The sequence below is a fragment of the Myxine glutinosa genome, chromosome 7 (genome assembly GCF_964187855.1).
Source record: "Myxine glutinosa chromosome 7, kmMyxGlut1.1, whole genome shotgun sequence".
Taxonomy (NCBI): domain Eukaryota; kingdom Metazoa; phylum Chordata; class Myxini; order Myxiniformes; family Myxinidae; genus Myxine; species Myxine glutinosa.
In genome coordinates, this window is record NC_136267.1 from 147,461,277 (window position 1) to 147,476,155 (window position 14,879).

At 41.3% G+C, this 14,879-nt stretch overlaps 1 protein-coding gene across 1 annotated transcript in view; it reads left to right on the top strand.

Moving 5' to 3' along the window:
* Positions 1-14,879, top strand: part of LOC137431726 (uncharacterized) — a 188,095-nt gene that overhangs the window by 6,800 nt on the left and 166,416 nt on the right. The window contains exons 3-12 of the mRNA XM_078782396.1: positions 3,079-3,195; positions 3,303-3,362; positions 3,947-4,012; positions 5,340-5,399; positions 6,043-6,108; positions 6,214-6,273; positions 9,391-9,507; positions 9,615-9,674; positions 11,413-11,465; positions 13,149-13,228. Of these exons, the coding sequence (XP_078638522.1) occupies positions 3,079-3,195; positions 3,303-3,362; positions 3,947-4,012; positions 5,340-5,399; positions 6,043-6,108; positions 6,214-6,273; positions 9,391-9,507; positions 9,615-9,674; positions 11,413-11,465; positions 13,149-13,228 (739 nt within the window). The remainder of the gene's footprint in view (positions 1-3,078; positions 3,196-3,302; positions 3,363-3,946; positions 4,013-5,339; positions 5,400-6,042; positions 6,109-6,213; positions 6,274-9,390; positions 9,508-9,614; positions 9,675-11,412; positions 11,466-13,148; positions 13,229-14,879) is intronic.

Here is a 14,879-nt window from a genome sequence, read left to right on the forward strand (position 1 = left end):
TGTCCCAGGCTCTTCCATATGGTGGATTGAAATGGGTAAAAGAAAAGAATTTCAACAAAGTCTTTGAGGATCTATGTTCCTATTCACAAGCTGAATTAGATGATTTAAAGGTCGGTTATTATTTGGAGGTTGATTTTAAATATCCGGAGGAACTCCATAATCTTCATAAAGATCTTCCATTCGCATGTGAGAAAGAAAGTCCAAAGAAAGAGTGGTTAAGTGATTATCAACAATCATTCAATATAAAGGGCAAAGCATCAGAGAAACTTCTTACTACCTTGTATGATAAGAAAAATTATGTAATTCATCAGAGGAATTTAAGACAATGTATTTCAGAGGGTCTCCGTGTTGAAAAGATACATAGGATTCTCAAGTTTAATCAGTCATTGGTTGAAAAAGTATATTGATTTTAACACACAATGTTGGATTGAATCAAAGAATAATTTTGAGAGACTTTTATAAGCTCATGAACAACAGCGTATTCGGGAAAACGATGGAGAATGTTAGAAATAGACAAAATATCAGACTATCAACATCATGGAAACAAGCATCAAAATTCATTAATAAACCGAGTTTTATGAGAGAAGAAGTTTTTTCAGAAAACTTTTGCGCGATACATTTGATGAGAGAAAGTGTTGAGATGAACAAACCTATTTACATTGGTACCTCAATACTTGATTTATCAAAGTCCTTGATGTACGACTACCTTTACAATAACTTGAAGAAAAGATACAAAGATGATATAACTCTACTTTATATGGATACAGATAGTTTTATTGTAAAAATTAATACAGATGATGTTTATTCAGACATGAAAAAGGACATCGATACCTATGATACAAGTGATTACAATGATAAGAGTGAGTTGTACTCTTCTAAAAATAAAAAGGTGATTGGAAAGTTTAAGGATGAATTAGGAGGAAATGTTATGAGTGAATTTGTGGCATTGAGGTCAAAGGCTTATGCTTATAAATACATTGTGAATAACGTTGAAAAGACTGTTAAGAAGTTAAAAGGTATAAAGAAAAATGTTATTAAAGAAACAATAAACTTTGAAAATTATTATAATTGTTTAACATCAAAGAATGAAGAGTTTAGAAAGATTAATGGAATAAGAAGTTATAAACATCAATTATATTCAGAAGAGACGAATAAGAAAGCATTGGGGGCTTTTGATGATGAGGTTTATTTTAGAAAATGGAATTGATAGTCTCCCTTATGGTTATATTCATAAGTATAAGTATAAGAGATAAATATAAGTTATAATATAAGTATAAGAGATATATATATATATAAGTATAAGTATAAGAGATAAGTTTAAAAAGGGGGGTTAGGGATTTTAAGGGGCTACCACCGACCTTTTCCTTAACAACCAAACTAAAGGGGGCTTTAATTTAAAAATGGTGGAGACAAGCAATGTTAAAGTATATTAGATGTAGGATCATAAAAGGTTAACAGGTCTATAAGGTCAGAAGGATCATATTTTCATACAGAATCATAGTTTCATACAACACATATTTTCATATAGAAGGACCGTATTTTCATACAGAATCATAGATTTAAAAGGCTAGAAGGATCATAGATTCCCATTTCCATCTCTCTTTTATACATTACAACATCTCTTTTCCCCATCTCCATTTCCATCTCTCTTAATCTAGGTCCAAAAATTTTCCACACACTTACTAATACCAGTGTCTCTTGATCTGAACACGAAAATTTACTATTATTCTTATTTACTGGCTGCTTGATCAGGACCCGAAAAGTGATCTAGTCTCTTGACCTGTATTCAAAAATTCAATTGCAAGTAGGTTTGATGGTCTCTATCAGTTCGAAAAGTTTACAATTCTTCCTATTTAATACTAGTGCCTCTTTTAAGTTGGTTCTTTCAATTTACTATTCACTTTTAAGTTGGTTCTTCCAATTTATTAGTCTCAGTTCGAAAACTTAATACCTGTGTCCCAATTCAAAAATCTTCACTGAAACCTTCCTACATCACATGATCTTCAATATCCCTCACTGAAACCTTCGTACATCACATCATCTTCAATATCCTCACTGAAACCTGAATAGGGGTAGAAGGATCATAAATATTAGGGAGAAATAGAGGTGCCATAGGTTTATAAGGATAATGATGATTTCATTTATAGTTGTATTATTTATCTTCTTTTAAATTCAAAGGATCATTGTTTGAGAGGCCTAATCGAAGGTACCGACATGCTGCTGCTTTAGAATCAAAAATTTACTATTCACAGTTCGAAAACTCAATACTAGTGTCTTCCATACACTTACTAATATACTTCTATTCTCTTTTGAGTGGGGTCGAAGGCTCGCAAATATTATGGGTAGAAGGATTATAGATTTATACAAAAGGATTATAAGTCCATACAGAAGGATTTATAGGTTCATACAGAAGGATTATAGGTTTATAGAAAAAGGATTATAAGTTCATTCAGAAGGATTTATAGGTTCATACAGAAGGATTATAGGTTTAAAGGATCATAGGTTCATACAGAAGGATTATAGGTTTAAAGGATCATAGGTTCATACAGAAGGATTATAGGTCTACAAGGTTGGAAGGATCGTAATGATTAGGGTAGGAGGAAATAGTGGTCATGATCACTTAATAGGCTCAGAATCTATCAAAATTAGAATATGAAAAGAAGATTAATTAAAAGGAAAATTAACACCACCCAAGCGAAGTCAATGTTGATCCTAGGCCACCTAGGATCAACGTTTAACATGTAAGTCAATGGGAGGAAGAGATTTAGCTTTTTGGGGTATGAAGAATTTTGGGTCTTTAGGGAAAAATTAACATGTAAGTGAATGGGGAAATTAGGGAAGAGATTTGGATGTTTTGGGGAAATGAGGGTGAGAGGAAAATTAACATGTAAGTCAATGGGATTTCAAAGTGGCCTAGGATCAACATATATCCCCTACTGCCGTTCCAGTTTATTTTATGTGATGTTTCGTGGAGGGGACAGTGTGGTGTCAGTTGTTGAAATGGAGAATGTATTATATGATATCTGGTTCAGCACATTTGTACTCAGTTGTGGATTTAAGTGTTCTGTTATTTTTCAGGGAACCAAAGATGAATGAGTCTCCTGCTTCACAAGACATTCCAAACCAGCTTTCGCATGTGGACCAGTCATCACCGTCCATCAAACCAAAGAAACCTACTCTTTGGAAAAGTCTGAAGTAAATCATTTTATTTTCCTCCTGTTGACTTTTTAAAACTTGTTTTTGGATATATCTCCCTGCAATAAATGCACACGAGACTGAGTTTTTAATCCTTTTCAACTTAGGCACAAGTGCATCAAACATGATCAGAAGAAGAAGCCTTGTCGTGACACTGAGCATACCTTGTAAGTACAGCAAACAACAACAGGCATTTTAAGGACATTTCTCCCTGCGAGAGTGGGGGTTAGCCTTGCGGGCCCCATGACAATCTTCTCCAATTTGCCCACCTTTCGCCAAGTCTTTCTCGGTCTTCCCTGTCCTCTACTTCCTTCCACATTCATTTCCATCACTCTTCTCAACGAGTCACTTTCATCCTTCCTCAACACATGACCAAACCATATCAACCTGTTTCTCTTCACAGCATCCATCACAGGCTCTATTCCCATCATCTTTCGCAATTCATCAATTGTCTTCCTCTCTCTCAACGATACTCCACACATCCACTGAACCATTCGCATTTCCACCCTTTCCAGCTTTCGTTACTGCTCTACGTTCATCACCAATGTCTCGCTCCCATAAATCATAACACTTCTCACACATGCAGCATACACCTTTCCCTTCAGCTTCAACGACACTCCCCTCCTCGTCAGTACGCCACTCAGTTCCCGAAACTTCTTCCATGCACATCTCACTTCCACGTGAATGTATATGATATCCGATTTAGCACATTTGTACTTGGTTGTGGGTGAAGAGTTCTGTTCTTTTGCAGGGAACCAAAGATGAACAAGTCTTTACCATCTAAGACAAAGAAAATTAGTTGTTGGAAGCGTCTGAGGTAAATAATTTTATTTTCCTTCTCGACTTTTTGAACTTGTTTTTGAATATATTGTTATGAATTTGGTAGAGCAACATCTAGAGCTAGGTAGATCTGTATAGGTAGGTATTCGACTGTCGTGACAGGACTCTACATGCAATAAGTTCTTGATGTTTAGGCGGTTGTCGGGATAAAGTGTATAATTGTGGATCTACCTGGAGATTCGTGTGATAGTTAGATAGGGATTAAAGATAACGCCCCTGTGAGTCTCACCTAGTAGTCAAACCTTTGTCCATTATGGCACTGCAAACCACATAAACATTAGTTAGGTCCCTGGCGCAACATTAAATAATTCCTCCCCTTTGACATGACTTTGGAAGAGAATAGACGGGAAATCAGGCCAAAAACACCGCCACAATTGGCCGCCACCGTTTACACCTCCGCAAGGCCTACGAACTTGGCATAGCACATGCTATGACCGGTGACCACGAATGGGGGAGGGGTTGGAGCACTGCAGTGGGCGTGACCTGGAAGAGCCGGCGAGTCGTGGGAAGCTCTGATTGGCAGAGCAGTGCGCCAATGTGACCATCGGCCAGAGATATTACCGAGGGCAGGACGCCATTTTCAGCAGTTGAGAGAGTTCGGATGAGCCTGTTGAGATGAGCAGAGCCCCGACCTGAGTGGAGAGTTCACTTCAGTTGAGCCGGAAGATTGGCTGCCAGCACTCCTGGTGTGAGTGGAGTTCGAAGGAGTTCACGGCTTGAGAAGGCCCCGGTGCGATCCCGAATTTGGAGAGTCCTTCCTGTCCCTGGTCAAGTGGAGTTCGCTTGCTTCGTGCAGCCCTGCGTTGGACCTTTGGAGCAAGGGAGCTCGTGGTGTGCTGTTGAACCGGCGAGGCCTGGTGAAGAAGGCGACAGACAGATAAGCCCGAGGTCCGCATACACTGTACACGACGAGACGTGTTATTTTCGTATTCATAATGTCCCTCGTATCGTGTTTGATATCTGTCGTGTGTGGGATCCCGATTTAGGCTTCTTATGAGAGTTATTACCGGCGCGTGCTTTTTCACTGTCCTTACTTTTCATGAATAAATCGTTGTATTATTTTCTGTATATATCTGAACGCAGTTTACCGGGTGTTTCATTTTAATAGGTAAGGCTGTGGAGCTTTGCTGTGTCGCGCCATTCCGAGCGTTTGTGCCCTATTGGAATCCGCTATCGAGTTTTCGCCTCGGGAGTTAAAAGCCTCGCAATCGGCATCCGCAACGCTGGTGTTAATCGGAGTTGCGTGACAATATCTACCGCAACAAATGTACAATAAACTGACTTTTCAATCTTTTTCAACTTAGGCAAAAGTTTACCACACATGATAAGAAGAACAAGTGTTGTGGTGACGATGCACATGACGTGTAAGTACAACAACACAACAACACAACAACATGCATTTTAAGGCCATTTTCCCTGCTAGAGCGGGGGTTAGCCTCGCGGTCCCCATGACAATCATCTCCATTTTGCCCTATTTTCTGCATCTCTCCTTGTTCACCCCCTTGCCTGCATTTCTTCTTCCACCATCTTTAGCCAAGTCTTTCTCGGTCTTCCCCGTCCTCTACTTCCTTCTACATTCATTTCCATCACCCTTCTCAACCAGTCACTGTCATCCTTCCTCAACATATGACCAAACCATCTAAACCTGTTCCTCTTCACAGCATCAATCACAGGCTCTACTCCCATCATCTTTCACAATTCATCATTTGTCTTCCTCTCTCTCCACGATACTCCACACATTCACCGAACCATTCGCATTTCCACCCTTTACAGCCTTCGTTGCTGCTCTACGTTCATTACCCATGTCTCGCTCCCATAAATCATAACACTTCTCACATGCAGCATACACCTTTCCCTTCAGCTTCAACGACACTCCCCTCCTCATCAGCACGCCACTCAGTTCCCGAAACTTCTTCCATGCACATCTCACTTCCATGTGAACGTATATGATATCCGATTTAGCACATTTGTACTCAGTTGTGGATGAAGAGTTCTGTTCTTTTGCAGGGAACCAAAGATGAACAAGTCTTTACCATCTCAGACAAAGAAAATTAGTTGTTGGAAGCGTCTGAGGTAAATAATTTTATTTTCCTCCTCTTGACTGTTTGAACTTGTTTTTGATTATATCTACCCCAACAAATGTACAATAAACTGACTTTTCAATCTTTTTCAACTTAGGCAAAAGTTTACCACACATGATAAGAAGAACAAGTGTTGTGATGACAATGCACATGACGTGTAAGTAAGAGAAAATATTCCTTTGGGTACATGGGTTCGAATCCAGGTTTCAGGAAATATTGGTTTGAGAATGGGTGCTTGAAAATGGCATCAGTTCAAGTGCAGGTGTCAGTAAATTCGAGTTTGGAAATGAGGTTCGAATATGGAGAGGAAAAATTAAGGTTTGGGAATGAGGATTGAAGATAAATGAAGGTTTGGGAATGCGGAAGAGAACAATGGGGAAGATTCAAACCACAATCGCAACGTATCTCCCTTTCCCCTGGTACGAGGGTGGGTTACCTAACGAAGCAATTACTGTGGAAATATCAACTCCAGCGTTATGTTATGTGTTGGATATAACTCTGCGGGGTCTTTTCCAAATCTGAAACGTGATAAGAAGAAGAACAAGAAACCTTGTGGCTTTCTTGTACACTAGGGCATGCCCGTACTATATATATATATCTAAAATTATATCCCCCCCCCTCTATTTACATGAAATGGTTTGGTCCAAAGCGAACGGCTTGCGAGTACGGTGACAATCCCCCCCCTCTATTTACATGGAATGGTTTGGTCCAAAGCGAACGGCTTGCGAGTACGGTGACAATCCCCCCCCCCTCTATTTACATGAAATGGTTTGGTCCAAAGCGAACGGCTTGCGGAGTTTGGTAAAGAAATCGCCATAGCGTGCACAAACGCGCAGGAAAGCGAAAGAATCGCAAATTAGTTTTAATTTTAATTAGTTTTAAAACATAGTTTAACGCCAACATAGTTTGCCAACGTGAAATAAATGAATACGCTCTCAAATGTGCCGTCCGAGGCAGAGTCTGTTCGCCACGTTCGGCACACGTGATAACTCGCTGCTCTCTGATTGGTTGAATCGTTTTTTGGACATAGCTCGGTAACTACTTGTCCGATTAATATGAAACCTTGAAAAGGCACATCCTCGGGCCCCCAGCAATATACCTGGCAAGTTTCAAGTATATCGGACCCGTGGTTGTCGAGAAACAGCGGTCACAGACAAACACACAGACATACACACATACACACACACACACACACAGAGATTACTGGAATTATAGATAGATAACATGAGTAAGAGAAAATATCCCTTTGGAATGTTATGACATCAAACGTACTACCGATATCAATGGTATTTCCAAAAGGAAATGAAGACCACATTTTGTATTGGATTGAGGTTATGTTTTCACTCCTGTCTGTCTGTGAACAAGATATCTCAAAAAGTTTTGGATTGGTGTGGACGAAATTTTGTGGAGAGCTAGTGTATATGAGAATGACGAAATTATTAATTTTTGTGAAGATTCGGAAGATTCGGATTCGGAAGATTCGAATTCGATTCGGAAGATTCGGATCCGGCAAGGTGAATTTTGAAAGTGATTCTTCACCATTGAAAGATATGGCCAAAAACGATACACAGCAGGATATCCTAAAAAGTTATGGACGATTTCTGACATGGACGAGTTATGACAAAACTAGGTGCATGAATTGGTTAGGTGACGAGAACAAGCCGATTAAATTTTGGTTCAGGTCTGGATCCAGACACAACCTACCGGTGGGATACAAAACGTAAACCGTTCACCTGGCGGTGGTATACTCTCTACTGAGTGCCGTTCCAGTTTATTTTATGTGATGTTTAGTGGAGGGGACAGTGTGGTGCCAGTTGTTGAAATGTGGAATGTATTGTTATGTCTGGTGCGTCGAGCAATATTTAGGGCAGATAGAGCTGCGTAGGTAACATGCGTCGAGGTGTCACGGTAAGGAAAACTACCCTGTAATAAGTTCATGTGTAGGCGTTTTGTCGGTTAAGATGTATAATTGTGAATCTACCAGGAGGTTCGAGTGATAAGTAGTGTAGGGATGAAGGAGTAGCGCCCTTGTATGTCTCACCTGGTTAGCCAAACCTTTGTCCCTTTTGGCACTGCACACCACTTAGACATTAGTTAGGACCTTTAGTACAACACTAAGTAACACCCTCCCCTGACATGACTTAGGAAGAAATCAGGCCAGGACACCGCCGCATGGCCGCCGCCACCTACACCTCCGGACAGGTCTATCCACCTTGAGTACTACGCCCAGGAGGGCTGTGCTCATTTGCCGCGAATGGACGCGGGAAGCGCGAAGCGGGTCGACAGAGGGCGGGAAGTTACGAGGCTCTGATTGGTTGGCAGCGCGCCAAAGCTGACGTCACCGGCCGGGGATATTAACGAGCGCCGGACGCCATTTTGGGCAGTTGAGTCGAGTTGTGAGTTGGATCCCGAGTTGAGAGGGCAGTTCGTTTGTGAGTTGGGAGTCGTTCAGAGATCCCGAGTGAGTTACGCACGAGTTGAGCAGTTGCGCACTAGTGAGATTCCTGGCCCTGGCAGTTTCGTGAGATCCCTGGTTGCGTTGGCTCGCAGATTCCTAGCAGATTCCTAGCAGATTCCTGGCAGATTCCTGGCAGATTCCTGGAAGATTCCTGGAAGATTCACGGCCTGAGTTGGCCGTCCCGGTGAGATTCGAGTTGGTTTGTCGACCGTGTACGAGGGTCGACCTCGTGTTGATCGGTGCTTGGTGCTTGGTGCATGGTGCTCTGTGCTCGGTGCTTTGGAACTTGGAGCGAGGCGTGCCGCGGGACGAAAGGAGCCGCGTGTTGGACGGCGGCCAAAGCCAACGACAAAGACCAGATAAGACCGAGTTGCGCGTTCACCTGTACATGACGTGTTCTTTTCATTAATTCATATCCCCTCGTCTCGTTTCTGATATCTGTGTGTGTGGGATCCCACATTAGGCATTAGGTTTATCGTCTCATATTCCTGTCCTTGCTTTTTCATTTAATAAACCCTTGCATTATTTTTGTACATATACCTGAATGCAGTTTTCCGGGTGATTAATTTAATAGATAAGGCTGCAGGGCTCTCGTTGCCGCCCTCCATCCCACGCACTTGGGTAGCTTTGGTTTCGGAGTCCGCCATTGAGTTTCCGCCTCGGGTCGACAGAGGCCTCCGGCCTTCGTGAGGCCTTCGTGATCGGCATCCGCGACCGCCTGATAGTAATTTCGGCGGTTGCGCGACAGTATTATATGATATCTGGTTCAGCACATTTGTACTCAGTTGTGGATTTAAGTGTTCTGTTATTTTTCAGGGAACCAAAGATGAATGAGTCTCCTGCTTCACAAGACATTCCAAACCAGCTTTCGCATGTGGACCAGTCATCACCGTCCACCAAACCAAAGAAACCTACTCTTTCGAAAAGTCTGAAGTAAATCATTTTATTTTCCTCCTGTTGACTTTTTAAAACTTGTTTTTGGATATATCTCCCTGCAATAAATGCACACGAAACTGAGTTTTTAATCCTTTTCAACTTAGGCACAAGTGCATCAAACATGATCAGAAGAAGAAGCCTCGTCACGACACTGAGCATACCTTGTAAGTACAACAAACAACACCAGGCATTTTAAGGCTATTTTCCCTGCTATAGTGGGCGTTTGCCTTGCGGGCCCCATGACGATCTTCTCCATTATACCCACCTTTAGCAAAGTCTTTCTCGGTCTTCCCCGTCCTCTACTTCCTTCCACATTCATTTCCATCACTCTTCTCAACCAGTCACTTTCATCCTTCCTCAACACATGACCAAACCATATCAACCTGTTTCTCTTCACAGCATCCATCACAGACTCTATTCCCATCATCTTTTGCAATTCATCATTTGTCTTCCTCTCTCTCAATGATACTTCGCACATCCACCGAACCATTTGCCTTTTCAGCCTTCGTTGCTGCTCTACGTTCATTACCCATGTCTTGCTCCCATAAGTCATAACACTTCTCACACATGCAGCATACACCTTTCCCTTCAGCTTCAACAATACTCCCTTCCTCGTCAGCACACCACTCAGTTCTCGAAACTTCTTCCATGCACATCTCACTCTCGCAACTGTCGCCGAGTCTGATCCACCTTCTCCATTCAGCATGTCTCGTAGGTAGCAAAATGTTTTCACACCTTGCACCTTCATTTGGTCTCCAAGATCCAAACTCAATATTTCCTCCATCTGCAGCTCCCTCTGTGCCAACCTTGCACTTGAATGTAGCTGCCACACTAATGACCTTTTCAGACCACAACATTTTCAATGAACCCACTCGGTGCACATTGAACATTGAATGGAGTTTACTCCGACACCCTTCCTGCACACAGCACACGGCCACTTCCCAGTTTTTTCCACCTCACCACATGCTTTTACACTTGCCATTACCTTCGTCTTTCCGATATTCACCTTCAGACCTTTTGTCTCCATACATTCCTTCCACTTGTTCATCTTCACCTTCAGTCCATCCATACTCTCTGCAATCAACACCAGATCATCTGCATACAACAACTCCCACGGTAAACCAGTCTTAACTGATGGCATACCTTGTAAGTAAGAGAAAATATCCCTTCAGAAAAATATCCTTTTTGATCACCACCATAGAAATGGCATTCCTTTAAGGAATTTGAAGCTAACCCTGCCATGTCTTGTCATCTTTCATCTGCTTGGATGTCAGCTTACAGCACCTTTGTCAGACATCCTTGCTGCTTATATACGTTGCCAGCAAAAATCATTTCCATTTTGTTGTGAAGCTGTGTTGGATGCTTTGGTTTGAAGCTGCACTTAAAATGAACAATCAAACAATTTGAATGATTCTCACTCAGATTTCAACATCACTAGAATGCGCATTATCAAGTTGTTTAAACTTTCTTCATACAAGAAGAAGAAGATTGTTTGTCATACCGGATACCGATACCACCGGGTGGGACTAAACGATACACATTTACAGAGAAAAAATTGGGGTGTCCTCCCCATCCTGAACCCACTCCCACAGATATGCTACCCAGACAGAAACCATACTTGGGGTACCCTTCGGCAACATGCAAACTTTGAGTATTTTTTTTCGTTTTTGAAGAATATATATATAAAAAAAACTATTTTCCCAAAACTTCATTGTCAACTGTGTTTGAAGATACTTGGTAGGGCAGCGCAGTGCAGGGTGTGGTTTGCTGTCTGAATGTAGAAAACGCAATGAACCGATGCAGTCCGATTATCACCTTCACCACTGCATTTTTATTGTGACATTGTTTCTTATTTGTGACGTTTATTTAATGACAGCTTCACAAAATCTTTATTTTCTGCAGGAATGCTGAGTCTAAATTATCAGATGTATCTGTTGAGGAAGAGATGCTAACTGGTGAGTTTTGAGATTTAATTTCTTCACAAAATAAATTATTTCATTTGCAAGTACAAGAAAAGAGACCTGAAAATGTTTCTTGTTGTTTTGTTTATTTTTCAATTTGTGGGTGGTGGCTGCTTGCTCCTCATGACAGTGACACAAACAACTTTCCCTCATCACAGTAATCTTTCCTGTACATGGTCCAAACTTTTTGTTTTGATCCTCCAGTAACGCCATGGCGGTTTTAACGGCTTCACTTGGTCACAGGTGTAACTATAGTGCAGAGGCATCAAATGTGTAATATTTGGCCAAGCTGAGCTGAGCATCACCTCAACCAATACAAAACAATACTGATTGGTAATATTGATGGAAGAGGAGGAAGGCAAGCATTAAAATGAACAGACAAGAACAGATGAGGAAGTTAAAAATGCCGAATAATCTTTTGAATGGTGATCTGTAAGAGGCAACCTCTGGATCGCAGATGGTACCTGATGATGGTGAGAGAGCAAATCAATTTCAATGAAAATGTAAAACGACATGGTAAATGAGTTGGAGGAAAGAAGCAAATAATGGGTTTTGGTTGGGAAGGGTTAATGTGGTTCATAAAGATCATGGTTGGGAGGATGGATGACCTGAGATGGTGGTTAAACTGGGTGTCCCGTCTGCCAACATTAGGTGGTGAGCGTTAAAGATCACATGGTGTCCTTCGTGAAGAGTAGGCAAGCTATCTCTTTCACCATGGACAAATTCCTGCCATGACCAGCAGAGGGCATCAGCGGTATATCCTCCTTCTCAGCCAATGATCCTTGCTATTCCACAGTCTTGTGCTAAATATGAATGTGGAAGAAGACTGCTTTGTCTGGTTCTAAAATATAAATCCCTTTAATATCCATCTACAAACCTAAATTTGCCTTCTTCATTGTTGTCCAACACTGTTTCAGATGCATCTATGAGTGTTTTTTCCACCATTATTCGTTCATTCTTTTCCTGAAGAGAATCCCCCATTTATATGTTGTACTGTGTCCAACAAGGCTTCACAGATGTAGCGAATTTACTTCTGAACTATCCGGTGTGTTTTACTTCTCATCCTGACCATGCACTATCGAATAAAGAGCTCGTCTTGCTCGTGAGGCCCTGTGTCGGACTGTTTTTGGCTGTTTTGGTCCGACGAAAGGTTAATGCCAGAAATGCCAGCTTCCCCTCATTTCCAACTGTGGAAAGCATATCCTGATCAATGTCCTTCCTGGTGATTCCATCCGTTTTATTAAATCTAATGGTGCTTCACAGGTTGTGTGTTTGGTCACAAATGTGTGGTACCTCAGATGGACCTTGTGCTGGGTATTCTGTCTGGTAGCATTAGTTTGGAGACATTAAACATCTCTCGTTGTCTTTCATGAAGAGTTGTGAAATCAACGCTGGCACCCTGAGCAAACTACAAATTCCTGACTTTACCCACTTCAATCATGTCAGGCCTAGCCAACCAGTTCCTGAAAGACTTGAGCCAATTCTGCATGTTCTCAGCCCTTGACCTCTTTCTAGAGGATATGGTATGTGAACACCTGGCTGGAGAAGAAGAAGACGAAGACGAATTTGTGAAATTGATGTCTAATTTGCACAATGCACACACGACGTGATATTCTGTCCATTGATCGTTTTCTGTCACAATATCTGTTTTATGTTCATTATGTCTCTTCTTTCCAGGATCTTCTGTCCATCATGATGAGGATGATGAGAGTCCTTGCAGTGATGCAGATAAAGAGTACGATGTGGGGCAGGTCGTGGTAAGCAAGACATTCGATTACCTTTTTACAGTAATAGTTAGGTTTGCATCGGGGATGCGTTCTGAAAAGTGTGATGATTTATCTAAACGTCCTGAATCAAAACAATTTTTAACTCAACTGGACTATGTCCAGCTGAGTTTTTGTCGACACCCAGTGTCCGCCGTCCATCGTCTGTCTGTCTGTCGTCTGTAAACAATTCGACGTCTACGTTGTAAGTCACAAATATTGATCACATTTGATGAAACTTGTTGTGCAGCATCTTTAAGACATAAACTAGTTATTCCTGCCAGGGAGTAATGCATTCGATCGTGTCCGTGCGTGTGTGTTCGTGAACACGATATCTGGAAAAGTTCTGAACGGATTTGGATGAAAGTTGGTGGGATGATTGCCCTTGGGATAAGGAAGAATTGATTAGTTTTTGGTGAAGTTCAGGATATTATTCCGGATCCAGGAATTTTATTTTGGAATTTTATTACTATTGGAAGATAGGGCTCATTTTTTTTTTTTTTTTACATTATCTTCGATATATTCTATATTTAACATTGTGATATGAAAATAGTTTTCATATTTGTTGTAAATGTAGTTTAAACTCGTGTTTATGCGTTAGAGCGGTGTATTTTGTTAGCAGCGTCGTCTTCAAGGTTTTTTTTTTTTTTTTCTAATAAAGACATTTAAATAAGACCAGTTCTCTTTGTTAATCCAGTTGGTGGTTTATTGCAACTTCAACAATGAACACGATCTGAAAGACATAAGAACAAACATAATCAGTAATGATTAAGAATTCTCTATCTCCCCCCAAGTCTTTGGCATGGAAAATATAAGTGTATAACAAGTATGTGTGTCTTTTGGCATGACAAAGACTGAGAATATGAAGAATATATGAAACTAACTTTGAAGCTAATTGAAGAACTGGTGAAGCAGAAACCAAACACAATGACAGTAATGGTCAATGCCAGAATCACATGTCATAGAGTGCCAGGCAGGCTTGCTAGTGATTCGGCCGGACCGTCTGGGTGCAGCAGCTGGTTTGTCAAGTGCAGGGCGTGTGGTAACCGCATTGGGTTTGGGACCACTGACTTGAGGAAGTGCTTGACCGGGTGGCAGTTGGAGTGTTCGTTGTGAGGTGATTCAAAGAAAGGGGATTAATTCGTTGTTTTCCAAACTGTGCATGACCGTGTTCATAAATAAGACCAGTTCTCTTTGTTAATCCAGTTGGCGGTTTATTGCAACTTCAACAATGAACACGGTCTGAAAGACGTTAACATAATGATCAGTAATGATTAAGAATCCTCTAATATTCTGTCATTTTAAAACCACCAAAGTGTCTATTAGGTTTCCCCGTTTCATAAAATGCATCGTTTGATATGAACTAGGGCATGCCCGTACTATATATAAGCTAGGACGTGCCCGTACGTGGGTGCCCGTTCCTTGCAAAAAAAAAAAAACTGCAAAAAAAAAAAAAACTGCAAAAAAAAAAACAATGGTTTGGTCCATTCGCAACGACCACAGAACCCCCCCCCCCCCCTCTATTTACATGAATGGTTTGGTCCATTCGCAAAGCCAAAGCGAACGACCACAGAACCCCCCCCTCTATTTACATGAATGGTTTGGTCCATTCGCAAAGCCAAAGCGAACGACCACAGAACCCCCC